The 23,063-nt window shown below is 42.0% G+C and overlaps 1 protein-coding gene across 1 annotated transcript in view; it reads right to left on the bottom strand.

Annotated features, from left to right (window-relative positions):
• The window catches only part of LOC117352456 (baculoviral IAP repeat-containing protein 1-like), an 88,268-nt gene that overhangs the window by 43,883 nt on the left and 21,322 nt on the right, over positions 1–23,063 (bottom strand). The window contains exons 6-8 of the mRNA XM_033928958.1: positions 19,698–19,817; positions 10,969–11,088; positions 1,431–1,530 (exon numbers count right to left, since the gene is read on the bottom strand). Coding sequence (XP_033784849.1) covers positions 1,431–1,530; positions 10,969–11,088; positions 19,698–19,817 — 340 coding nt within the window. The remainder of the gene's footprint in view (positions 1–1,430; positions 1,531–10,968; positions 11,089–19,697; positions 19,818–23,063) is intronic.

Raw genomic sequence — 23,063 nt, 5'->3', positions numbered from 1 at the left:
AGCCTTGTTTGGCGAAATGCATCAGCCATGGTTCTTGGGAGCACCTTGAATTAACCTGATTATTGTTTTCTGATTCTAGATCCTCTATGTTCATACCACGCTTCTTTGAACATAAGGGTTACAGTTGGTTGATGTAGAGTGAGGCAGTTGAGAGGCGTTGTAAACTTGGTTATTAATATAGACTTATATTTTGGATAGTATTACTGCTTTACAAATAACTGAACACTTTTATATATACATGGAAAGAGTTCAGAGTTAAAGTCCTGTGTAAATAGGTGGGAAGGGAAGGAAGGGGGATTTGTTCAGAGGTGTTTGGGGGTTGCATAGAAGAAAAACTGTGCACTGATTGGTATGCTAATCTTTGTTTTGAATTAAAAAAAAAAAGAAATACAAGGGGAAATAAAGAAGTAAATAAGAAAACAGATAAATGGGCGGGGCAGGGGGGCAGGGTAGGGGTGGGACAGGGGCAGGGGCAGGGCATGGGCATGGTAGGGGCGGGGCATGGGTGGGATAGGGGCAGGGCAGGGCCAGGGGAGCCCAGCGTACTTGGGTGCCTAGGGGCCCTCGAAGAATTAATCCTGCCCTGGTTTTACCTCCCCCCTGTCCAGCAGCACCTCTTCCCTGCTCCCCCTGTCCATCAATACCTGTCCATCAGCACCCCTTCCCTGCTCCCCCTGTCTAGCAGTAGCCCTTCTACCTTCCTTTTACCTCCCCCATGTCCAGCAGCACCCCTTCACTGCTCCCCCTGTCCAGCAGCACCTCTTCCCTGCTCCCCTTATCCATCAATACCTGTCCAGCAGCACCCCTTCACTGCTCCCCCTGTCCAGCAGCAGGCCTTCTCCTTTCCTAGCCCGGACAGTCTTGGGGCTTTTGCTAGGCCAGCCCACCTTACATTATCAAAGTAGGCTGGCCTAGCAAATGCCTCGCCTTGCATAGCAAATGAAACCTTATGCACTTAGCCGTTATTGTATAACATCTTCATGGTACCAAGTTGCAGAATATTAGCATAAGGTCGGAATTGACATGCCCATATATAGGCATATAAGTGAATATCCTTAGGTGCACTAGTGGCATATGCGGAGAGGAATTTTCGATAGGACATCTATGTCCGATTTTGGGCATTTCCCACAAAACATTCAAAATTGGACTTTCAGAAGGGTCCATTTTCGAAAATGCTAGGTGTCCAAATTTTTTTGGGCTCTTAAACTGGAGGCACCAATTTAGAGACTTGCCCTATATATGTGTTATTTTCTTCCATGAAATCAAGCATCTCCCCAGAAATACCTCTTTTCAGAAAAGCCTATTATTTATATTGGGAGGGGAAGGAAACTTCCCGACAGCAAATTAATATGACTAAAATGCTTTCTATCTGCACTAATCACTTTAAAATATTTTCTCAAAATTATCATATAAATAATAATAATAATTACTTTGATTTAAATTTCATATGTTCAGTCCACGGATCATCCCCTGGTTCAAAATTGTTTGCAAGTAAGCTACAGGAGAAGCACCTCACGGCATCAGATGCACCTAGAAAATAAGAGACATTAACTGTAGATTTATTCTCTGTACTCTGGCCCTTCCAACATGGTCACCTAAAATTAGTTCTCAAAATACTAGCAGTCCTGTTTCTTGCCTCTTTTGCATTCTCTTTGGTGATGTTCTTGGGTTCCCATTCATTTTGTCCTAGTATAGATTTCCTGGAGGGTAATATTATAAAGCTTTTTCTATGTGTAAAAGCCTGCTTTGCACATGGAAAAGGGCTTTTATAAAACTGCATCATCGCATATATGCATAAAAAGTACATGAATGGGGCGTGAGCTCATATTTTTGTTTGATAGTAAAATAACATAGTAAATGAGGGCAGATAAAGATCTGCGTGGTCCATCTAGTCTGCCCAACAGTCACATTCATTATCAAGGCGATATTGAACCAACAATCCAGTAGAATTATTACATTCCACTTGCTAAATTCTACTATAAGATGTCCTCCCCTCCCTCACTGAGATATGTAAGACCAGCACTCATACGAAAAGAATGTGGCATAAAATACGCATATTTGCTCCTGATCCCAGGACCCAAGTGCATAATTTGAGTGGAATGGAGGTGGAGTCGTGATGTATGTATATATCATCCTCTATAATAAAACCCTAAGTGCGCATGCGCACTTACAATGGCGTGATCCCTGCCTCCGTGATTTGTGCCTCCGTGGCTGTGTTCGATTTGCGGCATGTGCGACAATTTGCAGCGCTTACAGTGCAGTGCTTAACGCAGCAGTTTGTCTCCTGTGGTGTGGTGGCGGTGATAGGTAGTGGCGAGTGCAACGGCAGGAGAGTGTCCTTCAGCCTGGACGAGGCGGACAGGGTGCAGGTGCTGCGAGGCGTCCAGCTATCAGAAGAGGTGTTTAGTCGAATGAATGAGTCCTCCCATGCTGGTAAGAATTACAAGATGTAAATACAGGGAAGTGAAGGAGCAGGAAAATGCTGCTGCTGCTGCTGCTGCACAAGGAAGTGGAGGGGGAGGGGTGGGAGACAGACAGACGGGGCCAGAGAGAGAGACAGACAGAAAGAAAGACAGACAGACAAAGGGGGCCAGGGAGAGAGACAGACATAAATAAAGACAGACAGACAAAGGGGGCCATGGAGAGAGACAGACGGAAAGAAAGACAGAGGGCAGGGAGAGAGTCAGACAGAAAGAAAGAAATATAGACACCGGGAGGGAGAGAGACAGAAAGAAAGAAAGAAATATAGACAGCAGGAGGGAAAGAGACAGAAAGAAAGAAAGACAGTGGCCAAGGAGAGAAACAAAAATAAAGAAAGACAGACAGAAAGCGGCCAAGGAGAGAGACAGAAAGAAAGACAGACAGACAGAAAGCGGCCAAGGAGAGAGATTGACAGAAAGAAAGACAGACAGTGGCCAAGGAGAGAGAGAGACAGAAAGAAAGACAGGCAGATAGTGGTCAAGGAGAGAGAGAGACAAAAAGAAAGCGCTACTGCTGGACAGAGGGAGCAGGCAAGGGGTGATGGTGGACAGCTGAGGAGAGAGACAGAAAGAAAGACAGACAGAAAGCGGTCAAGGAGAGAGAGAGAAAGTAAGAAAGACAGACAGACACATCTATTCTAGCACCCATTAATGTAATGGGCTTAAAGACTAGTTTGAAATATACATGTACACATATAAAATATACCTTTTTTGGAGCTGTTTTAAACTTCGCATTGGCATTTTTACCTATTGGGGCTAAATATTTCATTAAGGTTTATATATACCTATATTGCCTAAGTCTGACTTACAATAAGTGTCTTTTTGCATGGGTCATATAGGTGTCCTGTTGTAAAAATCTATGTTATGCTTTAAAAAATATTATTTCCCTATGTCCATTCTGCAGCTGTTCACCTTGTATACCAAACTCAGCCATATTGTTGTGATATTTTCCTGGGGTTCTGAAATATTCAGCATTGTCTCACCCTGATTTACTTAATTCATAATGGTAAGAATGACTACCGTAAGTTGGAGAAAATTTGAAAACACTAATATCTTTTCAGGAACAGTTCCAAAACATAACAAAAAATGAGTTTAGTCATTTTAACTGCCCACATATTTTAATTGTACTGTTGTCATTTCAATCACTTAAAAAATGTAATCATTCTATTCTGACTATGATGGCCATTTCAGAAACGCTGTTCATGTTTTGGGCCTGCATAAATTGGCATTTAGTTGTGTTTATTGCATTAATACCTAAATCCCAATTTTAAATTCAAATTTAGCTTGAGTTCCCCTATCAGCTTTTTTATTTAGGTGACCGAATCAATCTTTCAGTACCTTTACATTAGTTGATTCACTCTGAGACTTGATTATTGGACCAAAACAAGACAAGAATAAGAATTGCTCAAGGTATCCTAGTTCTTGTTTTGTTCTAGTCTAGTATCCAAACCTCAGGAGAACAACATTTAAACAAGAAGAAACAAGCCCATGTTTGGGGCAGAAATGCTCATTCCTGCTGGGCCAAGCAGGACACAAGAACTATAATTACAAGAAATATAAGTTATGGCTAGGAATGGGCTGACTATAGCAAGCTCTCAAAAGGCAGAGTAGCTCCTTCTGAAAATAGCTGGCTATTAATCCAGAAATCACAGGTTCAAGAGTGGCTTGCGTCTGATAACTATTAACTCTGGAAAGCAAACCTGCAGCAATGACACTCAAAAGAAACCTGATAATTGAGTTCTTCTATCAGCTTTTTCATATAGGTGATTGACTCAATCTTTGAGAACCTTTTCTATGGCTGGTTTATTCTGTCACAAAGTTCCTAGCAGGGACTCCTGAAGCTTAATACTAGAAAAGAACTAGGATTGCTCAAGCTAAGTGTATCCAGCACAAAAGGGCACACAAGGATTGCTGAAAGCAAACAGCCAATCACAGAAGCAGAACAGCTGCTCCTAGAATGTAGCTGTTTCTAACCTGAAGGATACCTGTTCAAGACTTGCTGCTTTCTGTTAACTATTAACACTGGAATAAAAAGGTGAAATATTTGTTATACAATTCAGCCTTATCTTTATTACCTTCTACATATTCCTCCCTTTCACCTTTGAGCCTCACAACTCCATGCACTTCCTCCTCTTACTAATATATCTAAAAAATGTTTTGTCCTCCTGTTTTACCATGCTGGCTATTTTTTCTTCCAGTTGTATCTTTGCTATCCTGACTATTCTATCAGCTTCTCTTACCTCTTCCAGATATTTTTGCCTGACGTCTTCTTTCCGCAATCTTTTGTAATTTATAAAGGCTAGCCTCTTTTTCCTTACCTTTTCAGCTACTGTACTTTTTTTGAGAACCAAAGCAGCCTTCTTTTTTTCTTGCTTTGGCTTACTTGCCCTTATAATAGCCCCTTTCAGTTTTGCTCACTGCTTTCCTACTTCTTCCAGATGCTCCCATCCAGACAACTCCCCATCTGAACAAAGTTAGATTTTTTGAACCTTCACTTTGAATTAAACCTCTCTATACCTGTCTTAATATTAAGCCATATCATGTGGTGATCACTGGATATGTGATGATCACCCACTATAACATCAGAAATGCTCTTCCCATCATAAGCAATAAGTCCAGAATGGCCTCATCCCACATGGGCTCTATTACCAACTTCTGGAACAGCTCTCCTTGTAGAGAATTCAGGGTCTCCCTACTACTATGAGACCCTACAATAGGAATATCCCATTCAATATCTGGCATATTAAAATCACCTTTGTCTGAATTCAAGAAAACATGGCATAGGCACGTGGAATCTCAGAGAGAGGAAGAAACATAGAAACATGATGGCAGATAAAGGCCAGTCTGTACATCCTCAGTAACCATTATCTCTTCCTCTCTCTGAGATCCCATGTGCCTATCCCACGCTTTCTTGAATTCAAACACAGTCTCTGTCTCCACCACCTCTTCCAAGAGAAACATAGAAGATGACGGCAGATAAGGGCCATAGCCCATCAGGTCTGCCCACTCTACTGACCCACCCCCAAGTCTACTATCCTAGGGATCCCACTCCTGGTGACAGGTACCCTTGGCTTAACCCTCTAAGGGATCCCACATGGGCATCCCATTTGCTCTTAAATTCTTACACACTGTTTGCCTCGATCACCTGCACCGGGAGCTCGTTCCAAGGATCAACCACTCTCTCGGTGAAGAAATATTTCCTGGTGTCGCCATGAAATTTCCCGCCCCTGAGTTTGAGCGGATGCCCTCTTGTGGCTGAGGGTCCTTTGAGAAAGAGAATCTCTTCTTCTATCTCGATACAGCCGGTAATATACTTAAATGTCTCGATTATGTCTCCTCTCTCCCTACGATCCTCGAGTGAGTACAGCTGCAAATTTTTCAGCCTTTCCTCGTACGATAGATCCTTGAGCCCCCAGACCATCCTGGTGGCCATCCGTTGCACCGACTCTACTCTCAGCACATCTTTTCGGTAATGTGGCCTCCAGAATTGCACACAATATTCCAAATGAGGCCTCACCATGGTTCTGTATAATGGCATTATGACTTCAGGCTTCCGGCTGACGAAACTCCTGCGGATGCAACCTAACAACTGTCTTGCCTTAGATGAAGCCTTCTCCACATGATCAGCAGTTTTCATGTCTGCGCTGATGATCACTCCCAAGTCTCGTTCTGTTGAAGTTCTAGCTAAGGTCTCACCATTCAAGGTGTAAGTTCTGCACGGATTTCTGCTGCCGAGGTGCATGATCTTGCATTTCTTAGCATTGAAGCCCAGCTGCCAGGTCGAGGACCAAAGCTCCAACAAATGTAGGTCCTGTGTCATACTATCGGGTGAATTGCCATCTCTCACTATATTGCATAGTTTACCGTCGTCAGTGAATAACGTTACCTTACCTTGAAGCCCCTGAGTTAGGTCACCTATGAATATGTTGAAAAGGAGCGGGCCCAAGACTGAGCCCTGCGGTACTCCACTGGTCACCTCCGATGTTTTAGAGAGGGTACCGTTAACTACCACCCTCTGAAGTCTGCCACTCAGCCAGTCATTGACCCATGTAGTTAGTGTTTCTCCCAGCCCCATTGATTTCATCTTGCTCAACAGCCTGCGATGCGGGACACTATCGAAAGCTTTGCTGAAGTCTAGGTAAACGACGTCCACGGATTCTCCCAAGTCTAACTGTTTTGTTACCCAGTCAAAGAAGCTGATGAGATTGGATTGGCAGGACCTACCCTTGGTGAGTCCTTGTTGACTGGGATCCCGTAGATTCTCCTCATCCAAGATTGCGTCTAATTTACATTTGATTAGTGTTTCCATGAGTTTGCATACTATTGATGTGAGACTCACCGCATCTACCACCCTTTCTGTAAAAAGGTATTTCCTTAAAGATTATTCCTGAGCCTACCACCTCTTAAGTTCATCCTCTGCCCTCTCATCCCAGAGCTTCCTTTCAAATGAAAGAATCAACTCATGCACATTTACACTATGTAGATATTTAAATGTCTCTTATCATATCTCTCCTCTCTCACATTTCCTCCAAAGTACACATACTGAGATCTTTAAGTCCTTTGCCATGCGCCTTATCACGAAGACCACACACCATTTTTGTAGACTTACTCTGGACCGACTCCATCCTTTTTTATATCTTTTTGAAGATGTGGTCTCCAGAATTGTACACAATATTCTAAATGAAGTATCACCAGAGTCTTATACAGAGGCATTAATATCTTCTTTTTCCTACTGGTCATACTTCTTCCTATGCACCCTAGCATCCTTCTAGCATTCGCTGTCACCTTTTCAACCTGTTTGGTCACCTTAATAATAATAATCAACTTTATTCTTGTATATTATTATTATTTTATTTTTTATATACCGCCAAAGCCAAAGTAGTTTGAGGCGGTTTACAACAAGAAGAGCTGGACAGTCAGCGAAGACATAACAATGAAGTCCTTGAATACAATGAATTTTTTGAATAATAGTGATGTCTTAGAATACATGCATATTTGTGGGGAGGAAGAGAAACAGAGTGAAGTCACATTGTAGGGACGTCAAGTACAAGTAAGTAGAATACAGAGGAAAGTCTTTAAGAGTTCTTGGTTATAAATCGGTTAAACAGCTTAGTTTTGACTACTTTTCTGAAGTTAAGGTAGGATGAAGAGTGCGTGATAAGATTACCTAGCCAGCCGTTCTGTTGATTTGCTTGAAACGCAAGAGTTCTGTCGAGGAATCTTTTACCATTTAGTTCTAGGCAGTTCACATCCAAAAGAGACTAAACAATTCATTGATCATCACATACAATCACACCCAAGTCCTGCTCTTCTGTCATGCACATAAGTTCTTCACCCCCTAAACTGTACTATTCCTTTGGATTTTTGCAGCCCAAATGCCTTGCATTTCTTAGCATTAAATTTTAGCTGCCATAATTTCAGACCATTCTTCAAACTTCACTAGGTCTTTCTTAATGTTATTCACACCATCCAGGGTGTCTACTCTATTGCAGATTTTGGTATCATCTGATACCACTCTAGACTCTAGAGAAACATTGAAAAGGTCAGTCAGCAGAGCAACCAGAACTCCCCTAAGTTCCTTCAGAACCCTCGGATATACACCATCTAGCCCCATCGCTTTGTCTCCTTTTATTTTAGCTAGCTCCTCATGAACACAACCCTCTGAAAATCGATCAGGGTCTACCACTCCTCCATCGCTATTCATGTTTATCTTCTACAGACCCGCTCCCTGTGCTTCAGAAGTGAACACAGAACAGAAATATTTGTTAAGCAATTCAGCATTTTCTTTATCCACTTCTACATATTTTTCCCCTTCACTTTTGAGTCTCACAGTGCCACTTTTGCACTTCTTCCTATCAATGATATATCTTCAAAATATCTTGTTTCCACGTTTTACTCTGTCAGCTATTTTTTCTACCATTTTAATCTTTGCTTTCCTGACTATTCGACCAGCCTTTCTTAACTTTTCCAGATATTTTTGCTTGTCTTCCTCTTTCTGCGATCTTTTGTAGTTTATGAAAGCTAACCTCTTATTCCTTACCTTTTCAGCTACTACTTTTGAGAACCAAAGCAGCCTTCTTTTCCTCTTATTTTTTCTTGCCTCATAAAAAGGTTGTCACCCTTACAATAACTCCTTTCAGTTGTGCCCACTGCATTTCTACTCCTTCCAGACGTTCCCATCCAGACGTTGATGTAATCCCCCATCTGAAAAAAGTTAGTTTTATTTTTTAAGTCTAGAACCTTTATTTTTGAATGAGCCCTCTCTATACCAGTCTTGATATTAAACCGTACCTTGCAGTGATCAGTGGATGCCGGATGATCACCCAGTATAATATCAGAAACACTTTCCCCGTTTGTAATCACTAAGTCCAGTATGACCCATCCTGCAAGGGTTCTATTGCTAACTGCTGGAACAGTTCTCCTTGTAGAGAATCCCTGCAATAGGGATACCCCAATCAACATCTGGCATGTTAAAATCACTTATTAGTAAAACTTCCCCTTTATTAGACATATCTCTGAAGGAGGCCTTTATCTTCCATCATGTTTCTATGTTTGTAATACTTCCCCTTATACAGCTATATTTTAAATGCTAATATTAAATCTCTCTCCATTTCTGTCTGTTAAAGAGGCCTATATATCACACCAATGTAGAAACATTTTCCATTCTCTTTTTACAGATTGAACCACAGTCTTTTCCTTATACTGTAGGTTCTGCATTTGTGTGACTTTAATATGATATTTAATATATGAGGGTTCTTCAAAATATTATATTTAATATGATATTTAATATACGAGGGTTCTGCACTTTCATATTTTTGCAGAAAATAGTTGGGGCGGAAGAAGTGGTAGGAGGGCGTGTCATAGAATGCCATGTGACTAGTCCGTCAGGCAAGTCGGTTCACCTTGCAGGTAGTGAAGTAATTTGCTTTTGAGATATTTTTTTAAACTCTATTTATTAAATAAGTGTAGAAACTCTTTGAAGATCCTTCGTATAATGCTACTCCCCCTCCTATTTTTCTTGAACAGATTATAGCCAGTCCCAATCATGGTTCTCCATGATCACCACTAAATCCAAATCAGCCTCTTCCATCACAGCCTTTAGATCCAGAACCTTATTTCCCATACTATGGGCATTGGTATTTACTGCTTTCCAGATATTGCCCCTTTTTCCCATGTGTACAAAGGTAATTAATGATTCACTTACCTGAGGGCTTATACTTACCTGGGGGTAAGCCCCAATGATTCTAGTTTAAAGCCTCTTCAATAGGTTAGCCAGTCTGTTGCTGAAGACACATCTTCCCTTCTTTGATAGATGCTCAGCAGTCTTTGGAAAATCATCCTATGGTCCAGGAAGCCAAAACACTCAACAACACCAATTGTGCAGCCAAGCATTGATATCCAGGATGTGATTTTCTCTGCCTTGGCCTCAAGAGGGAGGATTGATGAGAACATTACCTGCCCACCTGTCTGCTACATCTTTTCTCCCAGAGCTCTAAAGTCACTTTTGATACATTCAGAGGGGTATCTAGCAGTATCATTTGTGCCAACATGGATGTGTAGCATTGGATAATTGTCATTAGGCTTAATGAGTCTCAGCAAGGTCTCCGTAACATTTTGAATTGTGGCACTAGGCAGACAACACACCTCTTGGAACATCCAATCCGATCTTTAGTTTTATATACTGATTCATCCCTCGGAGAGGGCTTGACTCGGTTAACAAATATTCTTAGATCAAATAAAGAATGAGAGAAGATCTCTACTAATAAAACCGTTAATTTGAGGCGGATCAATCTATCAAAGATTTCTGAAATAAATTAGGTTTTAACACCTTCTGAAAGACTGGTAGTTGAGAAAGTAATCTAACCTCCATCTGGTCTGCAGATGGATGCCTCTGTACCCTTCAAAAGGGAATCACCTATTACCTAGTGGTCATGGATCCAGCAACTTTGGGGATATTGAGCTTTGCTTTTTTCTTTCCCCCGGGATGCCCTCACCTCCTCTACTTCCAGGGCTGCATATTGGTTCTTCAGTTTGAGGGCAGGTGAAATCACGGTATTGATCTTACAGGGTTCCAGCTATCCTCTCTCAGCAAGGCCTCTTCTTCCCCGCTGCTGGAGATCTTTGATGCTTCATGAAACATTTCATTGATGTACCTCTTCTCTCAGTTCCTTCACTTCCTTCATGAGGGATTCAAGCTGAAGACATCTTGCACATGGAACCAGCCCCTCTCCTTGGATAACATTTTCTGTATGAACGGAGGCAGAAGCTGTAACTGGGGCAGCAACTTTGGTGACTTGCCAGCAGGCAAGATACTCCAATGAAGTTTTCTTTCCCTCAGCAAATCTACACTCAGCACCTAGTCAGGATGTCTCAATTTCAATTTGGATGTCCTGTTTTAAAATCCACCTCTATACCTCCAAAATAATGGCATATGTCACCAAACATATATAGCAATAACAGAATATACACATGACAAGAAATTATTTACCTGTGTAGAAAAATCCAGCTTTGACAAGATCAGCAGGAACTACAGGTGTGTTCTTTGGCCAAGTTTTAAAAGAATTTAGTCGAATTTCTTCATCTTCATAAATATTAGATATCATAGAGCCTTATAAAAATAAAGAAATTAAAGTACTCAGTTATGCAAATGATGAAATGCAGTGAAATAATATAGCAATTTTGGAAGAAGAAATGGAGCATCTACTTATAATGGTGCCATTTCAAGTTTATGAACTAATCAGCATTAAAACTGGGATGGTAATTACATAAAAGGATCTTTTAGGCCAGAAATCCTCCCACTCTTCTTCCTGCTCCATTTCCATAATTCAAACACAAGACTTGGGATCCCATTAGATCCGTTCCATGGACCCAAAAGAGTCTCCCTCAACATATACAGACTCCCCAGAACAATGGCCGGCCTCCTGGTCCTCCCCTCATCAAGACAATGATTGGTCTATCTCTGGGTCTTCCCTTAGTACCTGTCCCCAAAGATAATGGTGGGATTTACAACCTAAAAACCCCTCATCCTTCAAAATAAATTTCTCTTATGGATCCCCTTTCATAACTCTTGACCCCCACCCCAAACCAAAAAAGGTCTGCTTCTAGGTCTCTTCTCACAACCCTACCCATCTCCAGATAAACATTTACAACAGAAGATAATTACTGGAAAAAGAAAGTCAGTATTCCCCAGCTGAACTTAGTGCAAAATATAAAATGCTGTGACCAATACTCCACATTGGGTATGTGCAGATCAGAGTATCAGTGGTGCCATTTTGCATTTGACAGGAGCAAAACTGGCTCCCTCTTTCCAATGGTTTTTCTTGTGCTTCCTGTACCTGCTTGGAAGCTCAGACCTTCTGGCACCAGAATCTTCTAGAGGTTTGGGGAAACTTACAGAAGCCTATGGAAGTGAAAGAGGTTGTTGTGCTTGAGTGATGTTCCTGGTGGCAAAAGGAACACCCCAAACGAATTTAAGCTAATTGTTTGCCTGCCAAAATTGTCTTTGGCTTTCCATCTGACAGGGAGAGCCCCTATATTTATTGCCTGCCAAGCCTGCCACTGTTTTGCAGTTTTAAGAATTGGCCTGCCTACACCCATATGGAAGGGCAAACATAGGCACTTGCTTTTGGAATAAGGATTCAGGAGTTTCTGGGACCAGAACCAGAACCACTGCTATCCCCAAGAAACCTAAGGGAATGAGAAGGAGATTTATTTAAGCAGTGCTCATCATCCAGACTACAGTCTTTTCCAGTCAAGGGACTGGTCACATCTAAGGCAGAAGGGGAAATTTCTTTCACTATTCCAGCTATGTTAAAAGCAGACAGCAGATCTTTATATCTGACTATTGGGAAGTAATCATCATTGCTGCCTGTGCTTTTTCATCAAGGTACTACAATCCAGAACTGTAACATCTGTAACTAAAGGAACAATAATATAGCATCTTTAAAAAGTATTTTTGTACTGAAAAGAAGGAGAACTGGTATATATAGCTGGAACCTTTAAATCCCGCTGAGAACACACACCGGCATCTGACATCATGGAATACATCCTGACGTTTTTAAGTGCGTTACTTTCGCAGGGCCCAGGGCATTTCAAATGCCTCAGACACCATTGTTTTTACTTCCTCCAGTTCTAGTTTGATTGCGCTAAGTTCTGGAGGTTTTCTTTCATGGGATTCATTGTCCTTCGTAATTATAGAAAGGATTACCTGCATCTATGTCTCATTAGGACTTACTTGTCTCCGTTCCTGACGAAGATACTGAAATGGTGCTCTGTCAAGTGGTGACAGAAACCTGATGAGACTCAGATAAGTTGGACTGTATTCATGGCTACAATTTTTCAATGATTTTTGTACTTCCAAACTAACTATTGAAGTTATTCATCAGACAGTTTGGGAATTTAAAGCGCTTGTTCTTTTTTCCTCTTTGAACATACACTGAGCTAATATTTTTGTCATGCAGCCATTTTTATTATATTTGAAAATAAAACATTTCATAGGCATGGGAATGGGAGGGAGGCCACAGGGGCAGTGGCTTCCCCCAAAATTGGCACCCCGTCCCTCTCTCCCCTGTGAGGCTCTTCACCTGTAGGATCAGGTTTCTTCTGCCGCATAGCGACAATGAACACTGCCCCAGCCCCCTTCCCTCTCAACCTCTGTAAAGTTCTTCACCCGCAGGAATGACTTTCTTCTGCCGCTCAGTGGCACTGAGCAAGTGCACGCTTTGGCGCGCCTGCTCGGTGCTGAGCGGCTTGTTGACTGGCTCCCGCGAATTCTCAGTCAAAAAGCTGCTCAGTGCCAAGCAGGCGCACCAAAGTGCGCTCCTGCTAGTTGCCACTGAGCGACAGAAGAAAGCCGTTCCCGTGGGTGAAGGGCCTGGGGCAGTGCTCGTTGCTGCTCTGCGGCAGAAGAAAGCCAATCCCAGGTAAAGAGCCTGACATGGGTTGGGAGGGAAGGGGACTAGGGCAGTGTTCGTTGCCGCTATTTGGCAGAAGAAACCCGATCCTGCGGGTGAAGAGCCTGACAAGGGAGAGAGGGAGGGAAAGGGGCTGTGTGCAGAGCCTGACCAGGAGGGGGGAGGGAAGGGGCTGGGTGCAGAGCCTGACAGAGGGGGTTTGGGGAAGGGGGCTGGGTGCAGAGCCTGATAGGGAGAGGCTGAGTGCAGGGGGTAGGGAGTTGGAAGTTGGAAGTTGAGAAGGCAGGGAGGACAGATGCTCAGGGGGTTGGGAAGACAGATACTGCACATACTGCGAGAGGATTGGGAAAGACAAATGCAGGGGCTGGGGAGGGGGTAGGAAAGGAGGAAAAGAGGAAAAGAGAGGGTGGGCTAGGTGCAGTGCAGTGCCTGATGGAGGGGGGAGGGAAGGGGGCTGGGTGCAGAGCCTGACAGGGAGGGGCTGGGTGCAGGGGGTAGGGAGTTGGAAGTTAGGAAGGCAGAAAGGACAGATGCTCAGGGGGTTGGGAAGACAGATACTACACATACTGGGAGAGGGTTGGGAAGACAAATGCAGGGGCTGGGGAGGGTAGGAAAGGAGGAAAAGAGAGATGCTGCACAGGTGGAGTAGTGGGAAGGGAGAGAAAGAAATGCTGCCAGTGGGGGAGGGAAAAAGAATGGAGAATTGTTGGACATAGGTGTGTGGCATGAGAGGGAAAGAGAGATGATGTATATGGGGAAAGGAAGAAAGAGGAAGAATTGTTGGACATGATAGTGGTGGAGAGGAGGGAGGGAGAAATATTACACTTGGAAGGAGGAGAGATGACCTAAAGAAGGGAGAGATGTCAGACCACTGGAATGGGAAGGAGAGAAAGAGAGATGCCAGACCACAGAATAGAAGGGAAGGAGGGAAGAGAGAGATGCCAGACCGCAGAAAGGAGAGGACAGAGATGTTAGACCTCAGCAAGAGGGAGGGAAGGAGAGAGAGATTCCAGACCATGGGAGAGGAGTGAGGTTCCAGGCTATGGAAAGGAGAGGAGAAAGATGCCATACCATATGAGGGGGGAAGGGAGAAGACAGAGATGTCTGACCATGGGAGAGGGATAAGATGGTGTAGAGGGATGGAGGGGAAGTGGAGACAGTGGGAGGAGATGGTAGACAGCAATGGGTGCGGAAAGGGAAGAGATAAGAAGAAATGCTCCTTATGGATAGATGGGAATAGGGGAGAAGAAAGAGAGAGGAGATGGTACACATGGATAGATGGGAAGGGAAGGCATGGAAAAGTAGATTTTGAGAAGAAAGCAAAAAAATGGAAGAAAGTTGAATGTTGAAAGTTAATGCTAAAGATGGAAGTTTTAAACTTCTTTATGAAGTTGGTTAAAGAACTGAATGACGCTAGTACGTCCCACGTCACTCACGTGATGGTTATAAATCAGCTGTTTTTCAGAGGTGGCCTTTTTCAGCTTGAAACTCTGTAGTGCGAACATTGAACTTTTTGCCTGGTATGTATGTGGTGAGTTTTCTTGCCTTAACTGCCTGTAATCTTATGCAATTCAAATAGGACTTTTTATCAAACAAGTTTTATACCTTTGACTTCATTTGTGATACTTGAAAATTCTGACCACATTCGATTTTTCACTGGTGACTTACCCTCATCGGTGCAGTGCTTTAGAAGCCCTCGAATTGGGTCTTCTGAAGCAGATATTGAAATGGGGCCGCATTGGGACCCTTCGCCATCCAGATAAGTGATAATATCATCTTTTACCTAGTGGTCAGCTTATAATAGCTGTGACAAGTTGGATTTTTGGACTTTCTAAATTGATTTATATGAAGTATAAAATATGAAGTATGTTATCTTGCACAGCTATTCATTGACAAGCTAACTCCATGCAATGATTGAAGAATAACAACTCTCAGATAAGGGGGCAAGCAAACCCCCTAATAGAGGCTTGCACATCTCTGAGCATAAGGAAGCATTGTCAATTCATTGATAACCTTGTATATCCTGATTTGAAGCAATAGGAGATACGCTATATAAAGTATTATTTTTGGTATACTCTCCATATACTGTTTCTTATCTCCTTTGTTTTCACATAGTCACCCTGTGTTATTTTGCTAAAGATGGATGTATAGGAGATTGACTATAATGGTGATAATTACCAGTGAGGAGAAAGTGGCTGACACTTTGAAAAAATGCTCAGAAAAGTGAAATTCTGAAGAGGGGGTGAGAACCTCCTCTTAAGGGAAGAGTTTATCGTCCAGTCATTGCATTAATATATGAAACATCACTTTCTGACCACTGGTAAAATGTTAAATTGTTCTTGCAAGCTCAACATGAAATATTCAAAATTTCTTATGCAAAAGATCTCTCTCAATGGAAAAATGATGCAATGCACTTATCTGTAAAACGTGAAGCAATAGACATCATCAAAGCGGAGTTACAGGCCTTGGCCTTTTCTGACATTAGGATTGAATTTTTGACCACACTGACTTCCATTGCATTGGGCATGAACGATTTTCAGTTTGGAGATGTCTTTTACAAGCAAATCAAGGGCACAGCCATGGAAGCTAAAATGGCTCCATTCATAGCTTGTCTCTAAGTGTCCAAGTTTGAAAAGACTTTCTTATATTCTTCAGTATATTGGCAACACTTGTTGTTTTGGAAACGATGCATTGATGATATTCTTGGAGTATGGATGGGAACTGCTAGTGAACTGGATCAGTTTTTAGTATGGCTCAATAGCTGTGATGTTAATTTACAATTCACCATGACTAAAGATCATCATCAAGTGCCTTTTTTGGACATTAATATACTGCTGGTCAATGGGAGCTTTCAGACGACCATATATTGCAAACCCACAGACCAGAATAATCTCCTACAATATGACAGCTTTCACCCAAAACATCTGAGGGATAATATCCCTGCGGGGCAATTTTTAAGGCTTCGTAGACTTTGCACCTCAGTACAGGATTATATTTCAAAATCAGATGCCATGAAAGCGAGGTTTAAAGAAAAAGGGTATCCTAACAGAGTCATACACAAAGCCTACAAGAAGGGGCTGTATGCCAATCATTCACTGTTGCTAGAGTCTCACCCCAAATCTGAGGAACAACCCTTAGTGTGCGTTTTACCATATTCGCACCTAGCGTTCCACATCAAACGCACCATTAAGCAACATTGGCATATCATGCAGTACCACCCAGAGTTTCAAGAACTTCCCCGTTTTGCATTTTCCAAAAATCAAAATTTAAAACAAAGACTGGTTCATTCACAGTTTACATACTCATCCGAAGAAGCTTCTACCGTTGTGGGCGGGCATAAACTGTGCGGCCACTGTAAAATGTGCCCGTACAGTGTTCCATTACAAGAGATGAGCCTCACTACAAAAAAGAAATCCACTTTTATGGCTTCAGATTGCAATACAAAGCAAGTGGTGTACATAATACAATGCCCGTGTGGTTTACAATATGTGGGCTGTACTATTCGGAGTGTCAAAACTCGGATAGGAGAGCATATTAGCAGAATTAAATCTGGCACACAAGAAGCTCCCCTTGTTCAACACTGGCTCCAACATCAACATAATGTAGTTGATTTGAAATTTTCCATACTGGATTCAGTAGTCCTCACTAGAGGGGGTGATACATCTAAACTGCTTTGGCGCAAAGAACAGCAGTGGATTTTTGAATTAAACATGCTGCACCCTCATGGGTTAAACAACGAGATTGAATGGGTTGCTTTCCTGTAATTTTGTTTTGTTTTGTTCTTTCAATTTTTCAATTTTCCATTTTTGCATTTTTACAGTTTTTTCATTTTTCAATTGGCTTTATTTACAGTGACAGCTGTTTGCTTGTAACAGTAACCTTTTGACGCTTTTGACGTCACCACGTTTCGACAGAGGTCACCCTCCCCCTCCCCCTCTTTTCAGTATAAATCAGGCGAGGTGGGTAGCGGTCTCCGTCGTTTGGAATTTTCGAATTCAGTGAATGGTATGTGAGTGTTCAGTGCTTCCTTTCTTCTTTTTGCTAATAAGACGTTATGATTTCCCTCATCGCAGTATGTTTGAGTATTCTGCTGCGGTGTGTGGTTTTGATAAAATTTATTATTTTTCAGATTATCTCTTGGAAAAGCACTATGACTGCACAGAGGGTTTAAAACGTGATTTTGGGTCTCCTGAAGCAGAACTCGAAACGGGGCCGCGTTGGGACCCCTGAGAGCCTTAAGATTCTTAAGAATATTTTACAGATAAGTGCATTGCATCATTTTTCCATTGAGAGAGATCTTTTGCATAAGAAATTTTGAATATTTCATGTTGAGCTTGCAAGAACAATTTAACATTTTACCAGTGGTCAGAAAGTGATGTTTCATATATTAATGCAATGACTGGACGGTAAACTCTTCCCTTAAGAGGAGGTTCTCACCCCCTCTTCAGAGTTTCACTTTTCTGAGCATTTTTTCAAAGTGTCAGCCGCTTTCTCCTCACTGGTAATTATCACCATTATAGTCAATCTCCTATTTATCATTATAGCTATTTTACTGACTAGTATTTATACATAAGTCCCTGTACTCCCTTAACAAAGATGGATGTATGGCAGAAAGTGAAGGAGAGGAAAACAGCAAATGGATAAGGTGGCCCTGGATATACAGTTAAGAGCACAGACAAAAGGAAGTGCAGCTAGAGACTGTGAAAGATAGCATGAAAACCAAACAAATGATTTTATTTTCAATTTAGTGATTGAATTGTGGCAATTTTAGGACTTTACATCTGCTGTTTATATTTTGCACTGTTCAGGAAGAAATGCATTTATTTCTATTTCTCTGGGGTTGTACTGCATGCAGAGTCTTGAATCTTAGGGTTTCGTTTATATTTATATTAGTACTTTTAGTTTGTGGTCCCATATTTGCATAGGGGTTATCTGTGTTCTGGTAGGAATAAATGTTGAGAAGCATATGTACAGTGTGCTTTATGTAGTTTAATTTTGTGGTTAACCATTATGTATTGTTAATAAGATTATATTGTGTGTATATATGAAAAATGAATGGAAAAAATGATATTACAATTAGTACTATTATGGGGGCGGGGTCTGGGGCAGAGCTTTTGGCCCCCCCACCCAACAAAAAAGCATTCAGCTGCCTATGAAACATTTAAGACATAATGATGTATGGTGCAGGGCTTATTTAGACTTTCAGTCTGGTGCTCGTCACCCGTGTGTTTCCTGCCCATAGTCAAACTAACCAAGAATTATAGGTTGATTTTACCTGTACTGAAGTTTTATTAATATTTGCTTTATATTCAGACGTCGGTGTGTGTTCTCAGCAGGATTTAAAGTTATTGCCAATTGTTTTTGGTTGACGCTATTAGTATTTTTGGCATATTATTGGTTTTCTTGTAGCCTATATATAGCTGGACATATATAAAAAACTGTTTTGGAGGTGCTTCATCAATTGAAGACAATAGTAAAGTTGTATTTGGTTCAAGATAAAACCTATTATGGACTACTTTACTTGAAGGCTGTGTTTAAGTTCTTTGCATCTTCAATTGTGTTTAAGAGATTCCATGTGCCTGTCCCACACTTTCATGAATTCAGACACAGTTTTTATCTCCACCACCTCTATTGGGAGACTATTCCACATATCTCCCACCCCTTCTGTAAAATAATATTTCCTTAGATTACACCTGAGCCTATCACCTTTTAACTTCATCCCATGCCCTCTCACCCTGGAGTTTACTTTTAGTTGAAAGAAACCGTTCTTATGCTTATTTATGCCACATAGGTATTTAAACGTCTGTATTATATCTTCCCTTTCCCAACTTTCCTCCACAATATACATACTGAGATCTTTAAATCTGTCTTCACAAATCTTATGACAAAGACCACCAACCTGCAACTTGATTGACTCTGTGAGAGAGAAGTCATTTCCCGGAAAAAGACCTGAATTGTACTTTGGTTTGCCTGTTTGCTCCTTACTAACTCTGCATGCTGAACAAGTGCTGGCCCTGCTTAGGGTGAAAGAGAGCCCAGGTTTAAATTCTAGACAAACTCCAGGTTATGACATGGATAGGCATACTAGATACCCTCATTTTTCGCCGTTTCTATGTAACAACCTTCTTTGTTTGGAAATGCTCTGCTGGATTATTATGATGAAGCAAATTTAGTCCTCCCGCTCATTTCATTCCGTACATCCAGAGGAAAATCTAAGCTACCGGTAACTCATGCAATCAGTTTAGCTTTGAGACTATGCTCCATGTCCTCAGTAAGATTGCCTACTGAAAGAGAAGTTACTAACCAGTATAGAAAAACCCGGCTTTGGCCAGAGCTTCAGCATCAGTTGCAGTTCCTTTGGTCCATGTTTTAAATGACTCCAACCGAACAGCTTCATCCTCAAAGATATTGCAAACAGGGTCATCTTTCAGAAATAAACAGAGAAGTGAAATGAGCAGTGCAAACTTTCATAGGTAGATGCGAGTAAACTTACTCCTACATCTGCACTATTTTCCTAATGAAGAGGACAGTGCTAGCCCTCACCATTCTGGCAATGAGAGATAGGGAATAGAGAATGACAAGGTGACAAAATTCATCACTGTTCCCGTCCCCGCGGATAACCACGGGAAACCATCTTCATGTCATTCTTTAAAGAGAGAGGGAAGAATCAGAGTATGAATGGCCACAACCACTGACCCACAAGCTTTGCTTTGAAGAATGCTGGTGTAGAAGGACCAAGGTTGAAACAGACACTACAGAATGACAGTCTCTGGTATCCAGGGCAGATATTGTCATGTCACAATGCCTCATTCCACCAGTGCCTAAAAGCCAATCACATCAGTGATGTCACAAAGGCTTCATTATCCTTGGCTCACATAAGAATCAGAGTAAGAACGGCCACAACCACTGACCCACAAGCTTTGCTTTGAAGAATGCTGGTGTAGAAGGACTGAGGTTGAAATAGACACTAGAAAATGACATGGGATTATTTCCCGCGGTTATCTGCGGGGACGGGAACGGTGATGAATTTTGTCACCGTGTCATTCTCTAATAGGGAATAGAATTTGCCAAGTGACTAGGCTGGCCACTGACCACAGATAGGATGCCAGACTTGATAAAACATTAATCTGTTTCAACCTATCACTTCTTAAGTAACCACTACAGACAAAAAACCCAAGGGAAACTTTCAGGGGTAAGGGAGGGGGACAGTAATCACAGGGGGGGGTGGGGGGATTAAGGACTTCTGTCTTAACCATTCTAGTAGTACAGCATCTAAGAGACAGCCTTCTCCTTCAGCCGTTACAGGAGACTTGGCAGTGGATAATTAAGGTGATAGGTGGTGAACCTGGTGTTACTGATCTGCTTTCCATAAGAGGCAACTTGCGGTTTGAACTGGAGAGGGAGAACACAATATTTCGGGACTGGGAAAAGGCAGGTATAACATGTTTAGAACACATAATAGACGAAGAAGGTGGTTTGATTAATTTTGATAATCTCAGGAATCTAGTAGGGGATAGATGGGGAAATAGGTTCGCCTACTGTCAGGCTCCTTTTACAAAGCCGCGCTAATGGTTTTAACGCACGCACCAGATTAGCGTGTGCTATAGCATGCACTAGCCACTACCGCCTCCTTTGGAGCACTATAGCATGCGCTAATCCAGTGCATGCGTTAAAACCACTAGCTCCAAAGGAGGAGGTAGCGGCTAGCACGTGCGGCAATTTAGCGCACGCTATTCCGTGCGTTAAGGCCCTAGCGTGGCTTTGTAAAAGGAGCCCTATGTGATCTCCCTAGACAGAGCACAACTTTGCAAACATATGAGTGTAAAGCTTAGAGAATTTTTTTACAGTGGACAGGGATGAGCTCTTAATTGTCTCTAGTTTGCATAAAGCATTAAGCAAACTGTTATTCTGTAAAGATCTGAATAAGTATTATCAGGACAGAGAAGAAGATTTGAATATCAACATGGGGAATTGGGATATATCTGCCAATATTAGATCCCTACTACGCCTGACACAGAGTGTTTGGCTGAAGATAAGGTACTACCGGGTTCTATTACGAGCCTATTTCACTTAGAAACAACTGTTCTACAGTTGTTGCATTCAAACCCCTATAAGTATTAAATGCGGACAAAGGGACAATACATTTGGTCATGCTTTCTGGAACTATCCTAAAATTCAATTTCTTTTCAAAATTACTGAGCTCTGGAATAATTTTCCTGTCCAGTTGCGTGATCTAGGATCTCTCCAATTATTCCGTGAACATCTGAAAACTTGGCTTTTTTCAAAATTGTGATCTTCGTTTCCTTCTATATTATCCCTATCCCTATTGTATTTTTTTTTTCTTTAATTATCTGTAAACCGTGTCGAGCTCTATTCTTATAGAGAAGATGCGGTATATAAGCTTAAGGTTTAGTTTAGTTTACTGGAGGCATATAGTGGACTACATCAGCCCTTTTGAGCTCATCAATTCATGGTACGGCAGCTCAACTAGTGCTTGATGTACCTAAAGCACGTGGATGAACAGACAAAGGACATCGGATGCTATGTCGTAAGACGTGCTTGATTGCATGCAAATGTACGTGTATTTTGCAAAGCTCGACCACTGCGAACCCCCCTGCTTTTTGGCACTGGTTCAATCAGTTGCTTCAGCTGGCGAGCTGGGAGGCTAGAGATGCCAGAGGGACATGGAAAAGAAAGACATTTATGAAAGTCTGGAATCCATATATACAAAAGTTACATTCCAGGGGGCGAAACATGTTATTGAATAAATTATAATGTTTCAAATTGAATGATGGGATAGGGTAGTTGAATGGACAATATTGAAGAATGTCACGATGTGAGGGGTACTTTGAGGGAGGGTGGAGAGGGGGAGGAAATATGTTTTGTTGTAACTAATAATGTGATGCTCATATGGTCCTGGAATGTGGAACTGCACTTAATAAGAATTGTTGAAATATAAAATTCATTGGCAGTGTGGGCGGGTGTCTGGGTTCTGGACTGGGATTTTCTCTCGGGTGTCTCGGATCCTGGATGTCCAAATTCCAGTGGATTGGCGACATGCCTTGTTGTTTTGGCATCAATTAGATCTAGCTTGGGGGGATTCTATGTTCTGTAAGTTGGCCTACACTGCTGCCAGATTAGCTATTGCCTCCCTATGGAACCAAGTGCTCCCTCCCACGTGGGCCATGGTGGAGCGTCGTTTGCTTACTTGGCAACTTCTTTATCATCTCACAGCCTTACGCCATGGCAAACTCCATGGCTATGCTCATATCTGGCGTAGATTTCGGGCCTCTGTGGGGATTAGTGGCAGGGGGGGACTGGGACAGTGAGTTGACTATGAGCCTGGACTAGGGTGGTGGAGATTGGGGGACACCTTTATTTATATCCCTGTTCCAATTTTTTTGTTTTTCTGTTTTCATTTTTCTGGTATTGGCTGCTTCTCGACCTTATTGGGTGTTGTGGGAACTGTGTCTTGTTCCTGGGGGGTGGGTGGGAGGGAGGATTTGACAGTGATTTGGCGGGTTTTGTGGTTGGTTATTCTTGGATTGGGGAGCTGTTATTTGTATTGTTCTTGATTACACTTCGGGTGTTATTTGGAGTGTAGTTGATTGCACTTTATTTTCTTGTTGCTGTATGTTATTGGTTAATGTAATGCTTGAGGTGTATTTCA

Source organism: Geotrypetes seraphini, chromosome 1, assembly GCF_902459505.1.
Source record: "Geotrypetes seraphini chromosome 1, aGeoSer1.1, whole genome shotgun sequence".
Classification (NCBI taxonomy): domain Eukaryota; kingdom Metazoa; phylum Chordata; class Amphibia; order Gymnophiona; family Dermophiidae; genus Geotrypetes; species Geotrypetes seraphini.
Note: the sequence above shows the minus strand (reverse complement) of the source record. Positions and strands in the feature narration are given on the sequence as shown.